At 36.5% G+C, this 15,753-nt stretch overlaps 1 protein-coding gene across 1 annotated transcript in view; it reads left to right on the forward strand.

The window, feature by feature from the left end:
• The first annotated feature begins 5,569 nt into the window (after positions 1-5,569).
• The window catches only part of LOC107709535 (interactor protein for cytohesin exchange factors 1-like), a 15,799-nt gene continuing 5,615 nt past the window's right edge, over positions 5,570-15,753 (forward strand). The window contains exons 1-10 of the mRNA XM_016514033.1: positions 5,570-5,620; positions 9,046-9,099; positions 9,218-9,257; positions 9,365-9,534; positions 9,676-9,749; positions 9,908-9,979; positions 12,244-12,305; positions 12,391-12,509; positions 13,570-13,921; positions 14,119-14,315. Of these exons, the coding sequence (XP_016369519.1) occupies positions 9,076-9,099; positions 9,218-9,257; positions 9,365-9,534; positions 9,676-9,749; positions 9,908-9,979; positions 12,244-12,305; positions 12,391-12,509; positions 13,570-13,921; positions 14,119-14,315 (1,110 nt within the window). The 5' untranslated portion in view covers positions 5,570-5,620; positions 9,046-9,075. The remainder of the gene's footprint in view (positions 5,621-9,045; positions 9,100-9,217; positions 9,258-9,364; positions 9,535-9,675; positions 9,750-9,907; positions 9,980-12,243; positions 12,306-12,390; positions 12,510-13,569; positions 13,922-14,118; positions 14,316-15,753) is intronic.

The raw sequence follows: 15,753 nt of genomic DNA on the forward strand, positions 1-15,753 counted from the left end.
TCATTTTTCCCATTCCCACTAAACCCCATGTCTTTCCAAACAGTTTAGTCAACTCATTTCTAATTAGAGAAACAAATGCATCCTGTTGTTTCTCTTGTCTTTTTGCTCTGGATGTAAAACCTTCAATAGATGTAATTGGAGGGTTCAGCAAACTTTTTTTTCCAAGGTTTCTATGAGTTTCATCATGGTTACATTTTATTGTTTTCTTCGCGTGTTAAGAGTATGTCTTTTGAGTAAGTTATTTTTGTTTTACACCAAAGGAAAAATAAATTTGATCTTTTACATTTGTGGTACTGTGCTTTGCATTTGTGGTACGTTACATGGGTATATCGATAGGAATATTTTTCCAAATGCTTACTGCATTTTTTTTTTCCCCTTATTTTTTATCAAAGGTATAGTTTACTCAAACAGGAATTCTGACATCATTTACTCACCCTATGTTGTTCCAGATCTGTGGTGTTTATGCTTTGCAGGTTGTCCAAACTTTAATTTTCTGTACCATACATTTCATTTTTAGGGCATTAAAAAGAACAGCTCAGACGTTGTTCAAAAAAATCCTCTTTTGTGTTCCACAAAATAAGGAAAATAATAAGGGTTTTGAATTAAGGGTAAATAAATTATGGCAGCTTTCTTAGCTTGTCACTGTAAAATCTATACTTTTTAGCCATTGCTGATGTCAAATCATTTTTGATTGAGGAATCATGGTAACAGGTTCATACAGTAGGCTCTGAGATAAGATTTAGCACTGTATAAATCAAAAAATGTTCACGGTTAAACTCCGACATCAGCTGTAATGTTGTTTTCACTGAACGCTGGGTTTTATATCAGTATTTTGCATTTCTGGATTATGCAGAAGGGATTATGCCATATTAACTATTGGTCTAAGCTGTTTTTTCCTCCACATTAACTCTTTTGTACCACACTTACATTTTGTACCACATTAGTTGCTTCTTTCCATTAAAGCTGCTGTTCCAGATGATTGTTGTATTGTCTTCACTGAATCATCTGGTTGTCTTCATTAAAAAGATGCGGATGCAAGTTAGTAACCGGTAATATTTTGGCATTGACTACAGATTTAAAAACTCTGTAGAAAAGTGGACCAAGAGAAAGTTACTGATTTGTATGCAGTGACACACAAGGTAAAACGGTATCTTAAATGTTTATGAAATCATGTTTATGACATAACACACAGCTATTTGGTGACATTCGTCCAAGATGTACTCATCTTAAACATACAGTAAGAATTGTGTAGCATGGTACAACTTATGGTACATTTTACAATAAATTAAAAAGTAAAACAACTTCAGAAAGCAATTAACAATTGGCAATAATTGTTCCTCCTTAAGGCAGCTTTACAGCTTTGTATTTTTAAACCCAGTGTCAATTGTGAGTTCCAAACACTGTGAATGACTTCACAAAACTAGGGAGTAGTTTGCTCTTATTCTCTATTCCTATCCTTTTACATAAAGGTTTTACAATCTTTCTAACTGTTTCTGTGTTCTGCCTATATCTATCATTCCAACTTACCGTCATAATTTCACTTAATATTTCATTCATACTGACCTCTTCAATTTTCCCATATTTGTTGGTTTGCCCTCGCAAAATCTGAAATCTGATTGTTGCTCAATGAAATGTACTTTATTGAAGAAATGCATTGATCCCTGCTGAGTAAAGTAACAAATAAGCAATGGGCACTGGCTTTGCGTGGAATGTAAATTTACTCATATTATGTTATATTTAGTGCTGTCAAACGATTAATCGCAATTAATCGCATCCCAAATAAAGGTTTTTGTTTACATAATATATGTGTGTGTACTGTGTATATTTATTATGTATATATAAATACACACATACAGTATATATTTTGAAAATATTTACATGTCTATATATTTATATAATTTATATTATATGTAAATATATTTAATATAAACATAACATATTTTCCTGAAATGTATACATGCATGTGTGTGTATTTATATATACATAATAAATATATACAGTACACACATATATTATGTAAACAAAAACTTTTATTTTGGATGCGATTAATCGTGATTAATCGTTTGACAGCACTAATTATATTATAATATATTATATTGTGTATGAATATTAGTGTATGTCAAGAATGTGTTCTGTGTGATGGCCCAAAGTCTGCCACAAAAAGATTACTTTGACTGTAAAATAACTCCATGTGGCAATATTGGTCAGGGGCTCTGTGTCTGTCTGTCCAGTGTCAGTGTTGGAAACTTATTTGGTGCCACTAAAACTATGGAAATTATCATTTTTAATCGTTTGACAGTCTTACTAATGATGCACCCATTCAGTACTGTTGGCTTTCTTTGGGTTGCATTATATTTAACCTATGTAAAAGCTGTAAACATTTTGAAAAGGCTTGCAAAATGCATCAATCTCTAAATCAAATAACAGAGGAGACAATCAAATATCTAGATTCTAGAACTATAAGATAGAAATGACAGCAATAAGATAACTATAAGATAGCAACACTTTTGTTTTTGCCCCCATTTTTCATTTTCTATGTACACAAAAGGCCTATTTCTCTCAAATATTGTTCACAAATCTGTCTAAATCGGTGTTAGTGAGCACTTCTCAGTTTATAATGAGAATGTGCTCAGATCTGCCCTTGGAGTTCATCTGTGCAAATGAATTTCATACACCAAGTGATTTTTCCACTTAACGTAACACCCTGTTTCAATACTATTACTTTCAGTACTAATATATTATTACAGTATTATTGCTTTAGCTTCAGACATAGCTTATTGTGCCATACCTGTTCCTACATTAAATCTGCTGTCATCTCTTCAGCAGGTACAGCAACGGTGCCATTCGGTCCTGGTCGTTCTCTCAAGCGGTAAGAACCACTTCTATACAGTAGTTTATTTTATTTTATAAAAATAAAAAAAACTATTTATAGAATGATATTTGCTCAAAAATTGCTAGTAAAACGCAATTAACATTAAACTAAACATTCTGAACTGGAAAAGTGGAAAAACTAAAGTAGTTTTTCTTGTAAAGCATATCTAATATATACACTAATCTTTGCATTATTTACAACTTAAAAAAAAAAACATTTTACAGCAGCCAGTATTATTTTATTTCTCTTCTCCAATCCATTTAGTTTTTATAGAAGATGATCATGTCAAATATACTTTATTTTCTAGATGCTGTTCAGCAGTAGCATAACAAGCATATACCAAGTTATGTATTTCATGAAGTAATCTCATGAGTTGCAGTGCACCACAACATGGAAAGCTCTTGCTTCATCTCTAGCTCTCTTCTTCCGTCATTTATCAGTTTAAGGAATAATAATGCGGCAGATCTATTATATTTCATTAGCAACCTGTTTATATTTCTTATGTAGGGCCTATGTCTATTTCAAATGCATTTTAAGTGTGAATATGAATGTTATATTTCTACAAAGTTCTTAAATAGAGGAATATTGTATTTAAAGGAAACAGGGATCTTTTTTACACAGTGACTTGTGGTCATGCTGGTGCCAGCCTCCTCTTGAGCACTCAGTGAGAAACACTGTTGTAGAAGCAGCTCTTGAATTGTCTTGCATTGAAAACACAGCACACAGACAGAGTAGAAGAATGGATCCTCTGTTCCTGGCAGTGACATGGCTTGCCCTCGGGGGGATATTTAGTTAAGCGGTGTGACAATCACCTGTGCAGATCATTGTGGGAAAATTTCCCCTGATTTAATCTCATGAAGTCACAGACAGGAGAGATCAGGGTTTCGCTCACAGCTCTAACATTGGCTAAAGTTTATATATATATATATATATAACACACACAGACACACACACACCACACACACACACGCACACACACTAATTTAACTCAATGAAAAGCCTTGGCGACCTCTGGTGGTGAGTTCTAGTTATTGATTATTATTATTATTATTATTATTATTGGAAATGCTCAATAGCTTTTTTGTGGCCAAGACTTGAAAACATGTGCCTATAAAGTATATGTATACATGTATATACATGTCTTCAATATTTTCATAACATTCTGACCTATTGATACATAACAAGGATTTGTAGTTATGTGCATTTCCAACATATTTAAGTTGTTTAAATAATTAGTTTATATTTTGAAACATTATTATTTATTATTACACCTTAATTTTAAAAAGAAAAAAAAAAGGTTTTGTTTTAAGGAGTTTTATCGGTAACACTTTATTTTAAGTTGTTCTTGTTACACACGTTACATGTACTTACTATTATAATAACAATTAATTATGCATAATTACATGCAAATAACCCTAATCCTAACCCTAACCATATAGTACATGTAGTTAATAAAAATTATTCAGTACTTAAATGTGTAATTACACTGTAACACAGATACCTTAAAATAAAGTGTAACCTAACACTCCTTTAACACTTTTCTATGTAATATCCTTTGGAAATACATGGAACTATAATAGTGGATTTTTGTTTTGTAGTCTTCTATTCCCCATCATAGAAGTTCACCCATTATGGCTTCCACTTCTGAGAAACCCGGGAATATAAAAAGGGCCAATTTAATAACAGTCACTTTTACTATTATAATAACAATTAATTATGCATAATTACATAATCCTAACCCTAACCATATAGTACATGTAGTTAATTCAAATTATTCAGTACTTAAATGTGTAATTACACTGTAACACAGATACCTTAAAATAAAGTGTAACCTAACACTCCTTTAACACTTTTCTATGTAATATCCTTTGGAAATACATGGAACTATAATAGTGGATTTTTGTTTTGTAGTCTTCTATTCCCCATCATAGAAGTTCACCCATTATGGCTTCCACTTCTGAGAAACCCGGGAATATAAAAAGGGCCAATTTAATAACAGTCACTGTTCAGGGTTTTTGCAACTGGTTCAGTTTGCTTAAATTTGACTGATTTAAGACAAAACAGATGTTGAATATTCTATTTGAAATTGTAAAATGCTATTGGCTTGGAAATGGCTTTGCACAGAGAGAGTAATTGTTGACATTTTTTTGTTATTTTTGTGTTTTTGAGCAGGTGAATTAAGAAGGAGACTTGTTAATGTTTAATGTTCTGTTCTTTAGATGTTCTGCTATGTTGAAGTTTTGGGGTTACCATTGCGATAAGGAGTGAAAGTGACTCTTTTTTTTAATTACTGCTCTTATATCAGCACAGTGACTAGTGTTAGTCTTCTCACACTTTTTGCACTATTCTCTTTACTAGCTTTTTTGCAGACATTTTGGTTCATTCATGAATATTGCAAACAGTGGTAACAGAGACTACACAACACACGGCTGAGAGCGCAAGAGTGCAAGTCTCTGTCGCAGGAGTTCATCTCTATTTCATGTGAACACCATTCATCATTAACAGCTGAATGTGTATAGAAATACATAATCAGCTTTCATGTGATCATGTTTACGGGTCTGTTTGAATAAGAAGTGGAGGATGTTTTGAAATGTTTATTGCGTAAGCAGAAGTCCTTTTTTTCTCTAAAATGATTTGGCTGTGGGCTTGACCACTTAATTTTAAGTGTGGTATGAGGACAGTTACATGCCATTTCAGAGTATAAAAACAGATGGTCAGACGCTCTACCTGGTCAAGTCTGGTGAACAGGTAAAACAGATCATGTTTTCATATATTATTATATACAGGTACTGTAATGGAACAGTGTTAACAACTGCAGGCTGAAGATCTTAAAAATGTCTCTTCTAAGTAATCATCTAAACAAATCGAATTCTAAATGTTTTTATTTTTTCATAAATAGACAGCAGATTTTGACACCTAAGTCATATTTGTCGTGTCACTTATAAAACAGTGCAGTATAGATTGTAGCTTGTATTATGATGGCTAATGGTTTATCAGTTGAAAAGGTATGGCATTTCACACGTTTTATGGCAACGATTTTTAAATACCAGGCGTAAAAAAGTCTACATTGCATTGTAGAATATATTATTTTCAAAGTTTCTGCCATTCTGTTATACCTGAAAGAGGAACATGAGCAGTTTGAGGAAATTGAGCAATAGATTTCGTTTAGCTTGTGTCTTTTCCATCCTCAGTTTCAATGCACTGTTAGGTCAGTGAACTCTCTTCTACTCTTTTTCTTGGTTCCTCTGTTGTGAATACATTTTTTTCTCTCAGATTAATAAAGCAAGGATATATATGTATGGTTGTGGCATTCTGAAGAGTTTTCCATTCCATGCCAGTGTAATGTTTTTGTTTTAATGATTATGTTCAGCTTTTTGCTGACAATTCTTCAGTTCTTAACTCAGTTTGAGGAAATTGAGCAATAGGTTTCGTTTAGCTTGTGTCTTTTCCATCCTCAGTTTCAATGCACTGTTAGGTCAGTGAACTCTTCTACTCTTTTTCTTGGTTCCTCTGTTGTGAATACATTTTTTTCTCTCAGATTAATAAAGCAAGGATATATATGTATGGTTGTGGCATTCTGAAGAGTTTTCCATTCCATGCCAGTGTAATGTTTTTGTTTTAATGATTATGTTCAGCTTTTTGCTGACAATTCTTCAGTTCTTAACTCCAAGGCTGATTAGGAATTTAGCTCTGGATCACCTTTGAGATGTTTCTACTCTTTGACTGGAGTCCCTCTGGCAAATTTAACTGATTTGACATTAATTGGAAAGACACACACCTGTCTATGGTCTAACAGCTAAAAATACATATTAGATGAAAAACCAAAGGAACTGCCTGCAAAGCTCAGAGATTGGACTGTGTTGATCTGAGGAAGGCTACAAAAGATCTGCTGCATTAATGGTTCCCAAGAGCACAATGGCCTCCATATTTCTTAAATGGAATTAGTTTGGAACAACCAGGACCCTCCTAGAGCTGCTCGCCTGGCTGAGCAACTGAGAGAGAAGGGCCTTGGCAAGAGAGGTGACGAAGAACCGATGATTGCAGAAAGACAGTCATCAGTGCAACAGTCCACAGATCTGGGCTTTATGGCAGAATGACCAGAAGGAAGCCTTTACTTGATGAAGATACATGAAGCCTAGGCCCTGGGTTCCTCCTGGTGCATGACAATACCCGGCCTCATATGGCCACAGTGTGTACACATTTTCTGGATGACAAAGGAATTGATGACATTGCCTGGCCCTCATGTTCCCCAGACCTGAGTCCAATTGAGAACGTTCGGGATGTTGTGTATCAGAACATCTGAAAATCGCTATTAGCACCACAGACTCTCCAGGAGCTCACTCATGCCCTGATCCAGGTCTGGCAGGAGACACCATCCACCATTTTATCAGGAGCATGCCCAGACATTTTGCATATAGGCACATAGAGGTCATACACACTACTGACTTGTATTATGAATTGCTTGAATCGGTGTTTTTTTGAATCCAGTCCTCAGAGGGTTGGTGGTTTTGGTTTCCATTAATCATTGTCACATCATTTTATTCTCAACAAATTACACCATGTATATGACTAAAGATTTTCAGCTTGAACATTTCATCCATCGAGAGCCAATGTGTGATTTAAGTGTTCCCTTAAAGGGATAGTTCACCCAAAAATTAAAATGCTGTCATTAATTACTCACCCTCATGTCGTTCCAAACGTGTAAGACCATCATTCATCTTCAGAACACAAATTAAGATATTTTTGATGAAATCTGAGAGCTTTCTGACCCTCCATAGACAGCAAGGGTCCTTGCACGATCACGGCCCAGAAAGGTACGAAGAACATCGCCAAAATAGTCCATGTGACATCAGTGGTTCAATCGTAATTTTATGAAGCTATGAGAATACTTTTTGTTGACAAAAAACAAAAAAACTAAAATTATTTTAATCAACAATTCTTCTCCCCCGAGTTACTGTCTTCAGTCATTATCGAGAGTACCTCGATGCATGCGTGTGCTTTCCTCTGCTCGTAAACAAGGGTTAAGACTAGAAGGGTACAGCTGTGGCTACTGGGCATGCGCACATCAATATAGCGTATTTTTTTGTCACACTGTACAACAATAATTCTTGTTTTTGCATTATTGTAAGGGTTAGGTTTAGGGTTGGGGTAGGTGTAGAGGTTAAATAGATGAAAAATAGTTTAGCCCGGTTTAGGTGGAAAATGTAATTTATTGTTAATTTCCGGCTGCAGCTGTATCCCTTCTAGCCACAACCGTAAACAAGGTGCAGCGCATGTGTTTTCTACGTCAGCAGCACCACATGCATTCGTCATGGTACTCTCGATAATGCCAGAAGATGGTAACTCTGGGGAGAAGAATTGTTAAATAAAGTCGTTATTTATTTATTTATTTTTGCGCACAAAAAGGATTGACAGTTGAACCACTGATGTCACATGGACTATTTTGGCTATGTTCTTGGTACCTTTCTGGGCCATGAATGTGGTAGGACCCTTGCTGTCTATGCAGGGTCAGAAAGCTCTCAGATTTCATCAAAAATACCTTCATTTGTGTTCCGAAGATGAACGAAGGTCTTACGGGTTTGGAACGACATTAGGGTGAGTAATTAAGGATGGAGTTTTTATTTTTGGGTGAACTAACCCTTAAATTTTTTGAGCAGTGTGATTTCTGAATGTACTGTATATCAAATTTTAGCAGTGGCCCAGTTGCACTTCATTTTACAGAATGCGGACTTACTTTACAGCGTACTTACCCACTAACTAGTACTGAGTAACTACTTGGACTTAGGTTAAAGTCAGCATGTAACAGAAATAGTTTTTGCCTTTTTCCTCCCTGTTGTGACATATGTCTGAGAGAAACAGCTTCTCGAATTAGCAAACAATTTGGGGAAGGACTTGATTTTGTCCATCGGGAATTAACTGGAAAATGTTATCATTGTCGTTTGCTATTGCTGTGATTTCATGTGAATGACAACTTGCTGGAGATAAGAGGTCCTTGCAATGTCCATTTTGGTTTAATAGTGACCTTGAGGTCAGGATTAGGGATTAGGTTCAAGGTTAATTACAATAACTGGTCCATAGTATGCACATGCAGAACAGCACTGTAAAATAAAGGGACCTAACTGAAACTGACCCTAATAAGCACTTTGATTGTGTCTGTTTTGATCTCTTACCAGGCCTCCTTTCCCATTTCTCTTGCTCCTCGTATGGCTTCTGATGAGTACAATCCGGTAATTCTTGTGAATCTACATGAAATATTCTTGTCTGCATTGTGAAAGTTTGAAATCATAATAGCGAGACGTGGTGTGGTCATGATAATACCAGCATATTTCATGTATTTGTCTTCAGGTGTCCCTCAGACAGAAGTCAAAGAAGAAGAATTGTGGAGGTTAGTATCACATTGCACAAACGACTTGAGATGTAGTCGAATGAGAAGTATTTTTCCTGTGTCATCATTTCTGTTTTATTGTGGTGTTGAAATATTTGTTCTAACAGGAAGTCCAAGAATGAGCAGAAGGAGAGTTTCAGTGAAAGAGCTGAAGCCAGTGGACCATCAGGGCTGGCTTTATAGGAAGAAAGAGGGGAAGGGATTTCTGGGTATTAAGTGGAAAAAGTATTGGTTCGTGCTAAAGAAAACCTCTCTGTACTGGTACCCAAATCAAGTGGTGAGTCATCTGAATGCCGAATTCCATCTTCCTTATTTCACGCTACAGTTTTCTCTAGTATTGAAGGTATATATATATATATAATACACATATACATGGTATGTACGACTACTTTGGTTTTGTGTTTTTGTGTTTCCCCAGGCTGAAAAAGCAGAAGGCTTTATAAATTTGACGGATTTTGTAATTGACAGGGCTACGGAATGTAAGAAAAAATAGTAAGTGTCATTTAAATTCCTGTTAATTCTGTTTTTACAAAGTACAAAGTTGTTGTTGTTTTTTTTTTTTCCAAATTAAGTAGAATATAGTCCTCATTATGATCATTTCAAATATTTTTCAACTGAACAACCCTTCACATTCTTTTTGTTTCTTACAGTGCAATCAAAGCTTGCCATCCCAAAGTCATGATGTTTTACTTTGCAGCAGACAGCAGTGAGGACATGAACTTGTAAGCCCACTGACATCTCATTCTGACAAAATAAAACAAAAACATATATTCTGTTTAGTAACATTCAAAATTGTATTTACAGTAGTCAAAGTAGTGGTTTGTATAAACTGTTGAAATAGATGAACACATTCAGTTCCTTTTTTAAGAAAAACAAAATAAAGCAATCAAATGTGTAATTATTGGATTTGGCCATTCGTGTGGATGTCTCACAATTATGTGATGTAAGTGTCTCTTCTCAAAGTCTCTTCTGATGTCACAGCTTTTCACTCTATCTCTTAAAGGGATAGTTCACCCAAAAATGAAAATTCTGTCATTAATTACTCACCCTCAAGTCGTTCCAAATCCGTAAGACCTTCGTTCATCTTCAGAACACAAATTAAGATATTTTTGATGCATTCCGAGAGCTCTTTGACCCTCCCATAGACAGCAAGGGTACTACCACGATCAAGGTCCAGAAACGTAGTACGGACATCAGTAAAATAGTCCATGTGACATCAGTAGTTCAACCGTAATTTTACGAAGCTACGAGAATACTTTTTGTGCGCAAAGAAAACAAAAATAACAACTTTGTTCAACAATTCTTGTTGTTTACATGAAGCGGAAGTGCGCGCATGTGTCGTGATACTCCCCAAAATGGAGGCAAGCCACAGCAGACTGGATGAGGAGGAGAAGAATTGTTGAACAAAGTTTTTTTTTCTTTGCGCACAAAAAGTATTCTCATAGCTTCATAAAATTACGGTTGAACTATTGATGTCACATGGACTATTTTACTGATGTCCTTACTACGTTTCTGGACCTTGATCGTGGTAGTACCCTTGTTGTCTATGGGAGGGTCAAAGAGCTCTCAGAATGCATCAAAAATATCTTAATTTGTGTTCTGAAGATGAATGAAGGTCTTACGGGTTTGGAACGACTTGAGGGTGAGTAATTAACGACAGAATTTTTGGGTGAACTATACCTTTAAGGTTAACCCAGACACCCTGTGGACAAATCTAATTTCAGTCACTTCTACCCACTATCTCGTTCTATTGGTCATTACCCAAAGTTCATGACCATATGTGAGGGTCGGAACATTATTCACCTGGTAAATTGAGAGCTTTGCATTTGGGCTCAGCTCCTGTTTCACCCTGGCGGTCCGGTCCTCAGATTTGGAGGTGCTGATCTTCATCCCCACTGCTTCACACTAGTTTTCAAACCATTTCAGTAAGTCTCGAATGTCCACATTGTTCCAACTGGATGGATTCTCCTTTCCAGAACTCTGGGATAAGCTTTGCCAGATAGGCTAGGCTGAGAAGTGTGATCCCTTGATAAATAGAACACACCCTTTAGTCCCATTTTTTAAATATGGGAACCAAAACACCTGTCTGCCAATCGCCATGCACTGTCCATCATTTTCAAACAGGTGTGTCTGCCAAGATGGCCCGACCACATTCAGTGCCTTCAGTATAGTGCCATTGTAACCTTGCAGGTACAGCTTGAAGCAGCCTCTTCTGCAATGGATGTTTTGGACACGTCCCACTCCAATTCCATGTCTACAGTCTCCCTCGGAATGAAGCAATAGCTCCTTCAGAGGTGGAAGTTAAATATTTGCCAGGCAAGGTCCTCTGCCAATCATTCCCTGTTCACTCGCAAAATGTGTTTCCCACGTCTGTCAGTCAACCTCCCCCATCTTATCCAACTCACCACCAGGTGGTGATCAGTTGACAGCACCTTCCAGAGAGCCACCCAGGGTCTCTACGAAGGCCAAATACTATGAAATGTGGTTCAGTGCATAAGCACAGAACACAATTAGAGTCAGCGTCTTCCCATGTGTGACACAAAATCACACTGAGCCAACCCTTTAGGGGTGTGTGTTTCTTTGGTTGAAATTTAATACTTGATTTTTTGATTATAATGAAAGGTGCTGTGAGTGGTTACCATGTTACTACAATAGTTATGACAGCTATGAATGAAATATGGGAAATCAAATTGGTTTCTGACAGTTCAAGCCTCAAAACAGCAGCATGTATGATTGTTTCTGACTGAATGTTGTATACTCTGACTTTTTTATTGTCTGAGTTTACTGACGCTGAGTTGTCTGACATATCTTTGGGGTTTCTTTAGAAAAGGCATGTGACTAAAGATAGTAGATGGAAACTTAATATTGATTAAATACATTTCATTTATAAAGAATGGTGCTAGACAGTAACCGAGTGTATAAACACATTCATTTTGACAGTCCTATTTGTAATTGTTGGTAACGTTCTGATGTTTTGTGATTTCAGATGGTTGAATAAACTTGGTTTGGCATCTATTCAGTATGAATCCACAGAGGTTCATACAGCTGGTAAGTTGTGTGAGTTAGTGTACTAGTGTTAGAATAATTCTTTACAATATTCATCTTTTTACATCTTTATTTTTCTACTGCACAGAATGCTACAGTGAGGCCAGTGATCATGAGGAGTCCACTGACACACCACCACCGCCATACTCTGAGCACCACACCCAAGCTGTAGCAAGTCTCAATGGTCCATCAGCCACTGCACACCAGGTAAGTTCACAGATGCACAGTGTATATGGCCTTGCCCTCATGCCAAAGGTCTGTCCACACATTATTTGCAAACCTCAAGTTTCTGTTTTTATATTGGCTGCATTCACACAGCAGCAGAAGATGGTTGCCAGTTGTGTTTTAGGGCCTGTTTACACCGGGTTCCATTTACACTTGGCCACATAAATGTGTCTCCACCAAACGGATATAAATTCAATTTTAAAATCCCATGCTATATGCTAATTTAATGGAGTTAACATCAAAGAAAGTAACAGATATGAGCTGCATTGTATTCATCATCAGATAATTTCAAGTTCAAAGACCGCAAAAAGAGAGAGCAGGGCTTCAGATGCATTTACACTTTGTCCAGCTTCATCTGGAATGAGTCCCAGACCACCTCCTGGAGTGGTTTGAGCAATTGGATTTAAATCCATCTCGAACTCTTTTCAGAGGGCATTTACACCTGGTCTTTTCACGATCAGATAGATATCCTATCAGAGAAAATGCATGAATATGATTGTTCACATACAGATTGATTATGAAAGTGAGAGACAACTGTTTTCTAATCACTGAACTGACTGCCAATTTTCTGTGCTCACAACATCATTTTGAGAACATGTTTAGTAAACAGTGGTATAGTCATTCCTACTAGTGGTCTGTCATTTCATAGTGTATGGTAGCTAACAATGAGGTTAATGGTTAATGTGAGAGTAAAAAGGGGGCTTTATAAAACAAAGCCACTATGATCTATAACTGGAGCTCTTAGCTCTGGCCCTCAAGATCCACTTTCCTACAGAATCTAGCTCCAACCTTGATCACCTGCCTGCAACTTTCTAGTTATCCTGAATGTCTTGATTAGCTTGTTCAGGTGTGTTTAATTAGGTTTGGAGCTAAAATCTGCAGGAAAGTTGAGAACCCCTGAACTAGAAGAACTATGTTTGAAATGTTGTAAACATTTGCATAAGACGTACAGGTGCATCTCAATAAATTAGAATGTTGTGGAAAAGTTCATTTAGAGTATGCCATTATCACGCCCTTACTATGCTGTATCTAACCCATTTAGGGAAGCCTTCCTCCTCCATATTCCTCCCCTGTTCCTAGTGAAGCCACTGGAACCCTCTCCTCCCCCGTCAGTACAATGACTTCCCACAGCTCTGTCTCTTCTCTGGCAAAGCATAGACGGTCTTGGCTGGACCTTGTCTCCCAGGCAAACCCTACTGCTGGTGAAACAGTGGTCTGCTCTGCTGTGGTCCATACAGTGAGCACCACAATAAAGGAAACCTCACAAGGTAGTGAAGCCACAGCTCCATCTCAAGACCCCATTAGATGCTCATCTAGCACATCACCTATGGCAATATCCGCAGAGCCAAAGGAACCAGAGACGCAGCTGATCTCAAATGACACCAGATCTGAAAGTAAGCAAGCTGAGGGATCATTTTAACATCAGATTTATGCTTGGGAATTACATTGTTCAGCATGACTGCTGATCAATTTGAAGCATATTAGAATTCTTTGTTATAGGTCTATCAATGATTAAAAAAAAATGTTTTAAAAGTTTGATTGCTTAGGTTAAACGTAAGTCTTGCTATAAAATTTATAATTGTTTTAATAGTTCTAGACGGACAGGAAGGAACTAATGATGAGATGGAAAGGTTGTACTTACATTTGAAAAGAGCAAGTTTGTCTCCAACGGGTGAGCGGAAGCCATCTTCAAAATGGGAATTACGAACCTCCTTTATAAAGCGTTGCAAAAACCAGACACTCAATGAGAAGATACATCTCATCAGAACCCTCAACAGCACTCTAAAGGTTAGACGTTCAGATGAACCTTTTCTAACTTATGAAAACATTTTGTCTCTCAGTATTTATCTACTTACCATAACGTGAAAACCAAATGCACTTACAAGTACTGCTGATTTAAAAATATACCCACTAGAGTTGTCACACTTTCTGTGTTCAATACCTACCAGCTAAATAATGACAATACCACTCAAGTTATTTGGAAGTCTTGTTTCTTACACAAGAGGCTTAATGTCATGACTATTCTGTTGTTTTGTTAATTCTCCACAGTTTACATTAAGATATCACCGGTGCTTAAAGTGGGGAAAAAAGTGCTGGTACTCTCTTGTGTGACACATGTTATTATATGTTATTTTTTAATAATATAATATAATATAATATAATATAATATAAGTGCATACAATGTAATACAATACAATACAATACAATATAATACAATACAATATAATATAATAATAGCCACATCTTGTAAATATGTAAAAAAGAGTAGCTCCATAACTGATAGCTAATTTAAATTTAAATCACAGCTAATTTCAATTTAATTTAATAATTTTCAATTCTTCTGTTTGCTCATAAGCTGTGTTACCTGGGTTGGTTCATGCAATAGCATTTGTGCACTGCACTTAGCACTCCTGTGAAACTGATGTAGAGTGTGACGAAAGTGGTCACAGGAGACGCATTCAAAATGCATGTTTACCAGCTGGAAACGAGGGCTTCTCTCTCTTGCTCGCTTGATTTCCGGGATGTTGTATATAATTGGCGTGCAACAGAGAGCTGCTAACAATATGCAGGAGAAGCGTGGGATGTCTGTCATTGTCACATTTGAAATTTCTACAATGAAAAAAAAAAAAAAAAGAATAATAAAAATTTTTTTTGTGCTAAATATTTTCAGATTGTTTGTTAGTACTGATGGTTTTGCTGCTCATGGACAGTGACGCAACATGTGAGAAGTGCCGGTACGCAAGAAAAAGTGGCTGTATGCTAAAGATTCAAATTTAGAAGTGCAGGTGTTGTGCCGAATCCTGACCCCTGCCAGATTTTTACCCCCAAGTACCCCCTTTATGTCTTGGGAGCTTCTTTAAGGTCTCTTTAATATCTTGGGAGCAGGGACATAACAGGGGTTTGCAGGGCCCCAGTGCAGGTTGTACCCGTGGGCCCTGTTTGAAATTGTGTAAACAGCACAAATAAATAAATACAACATAGATACAAATTAAACAATGATTAAATTTTTCTCAAGTTTGGAGGTGTTCAGGTACATAGATTAATTCTTGTTAAAGGGGTCATATAATGCTACATGCACTTTTACAAGTTGTTTGAACTGAAATGTGTGTTGGCAGTGTGTGTACACAACCACCCTAAAATGATAAAAATCCACCCAGAGGTTTTTTGTTAATCTACTAAAATCTTTACCCCTTTCTCAAATCTAGCCGATCTCAGTTGCCTGTCT

The sequence above is a fragment of the Sinocyclocheilus rhinocerous genome, unplaced genomic scaffold (assembly GCF_001515625.1).
Source record: "Sinocyclocheilus rhinocerous isolate Xijiao unplaced genomic scaffold, SAMN03320098_v1.1 scaffold4402, whole genome shotgun sequence".
NCBI classification, from domain to species: domain Eukaryota; kingdom Metazoa; phylum Chordata; class Actinopteri; order Cypriniformes; family Cyprinidae; genus Sinocyclocheilus; species Sinocyclocheilus rhinocerous.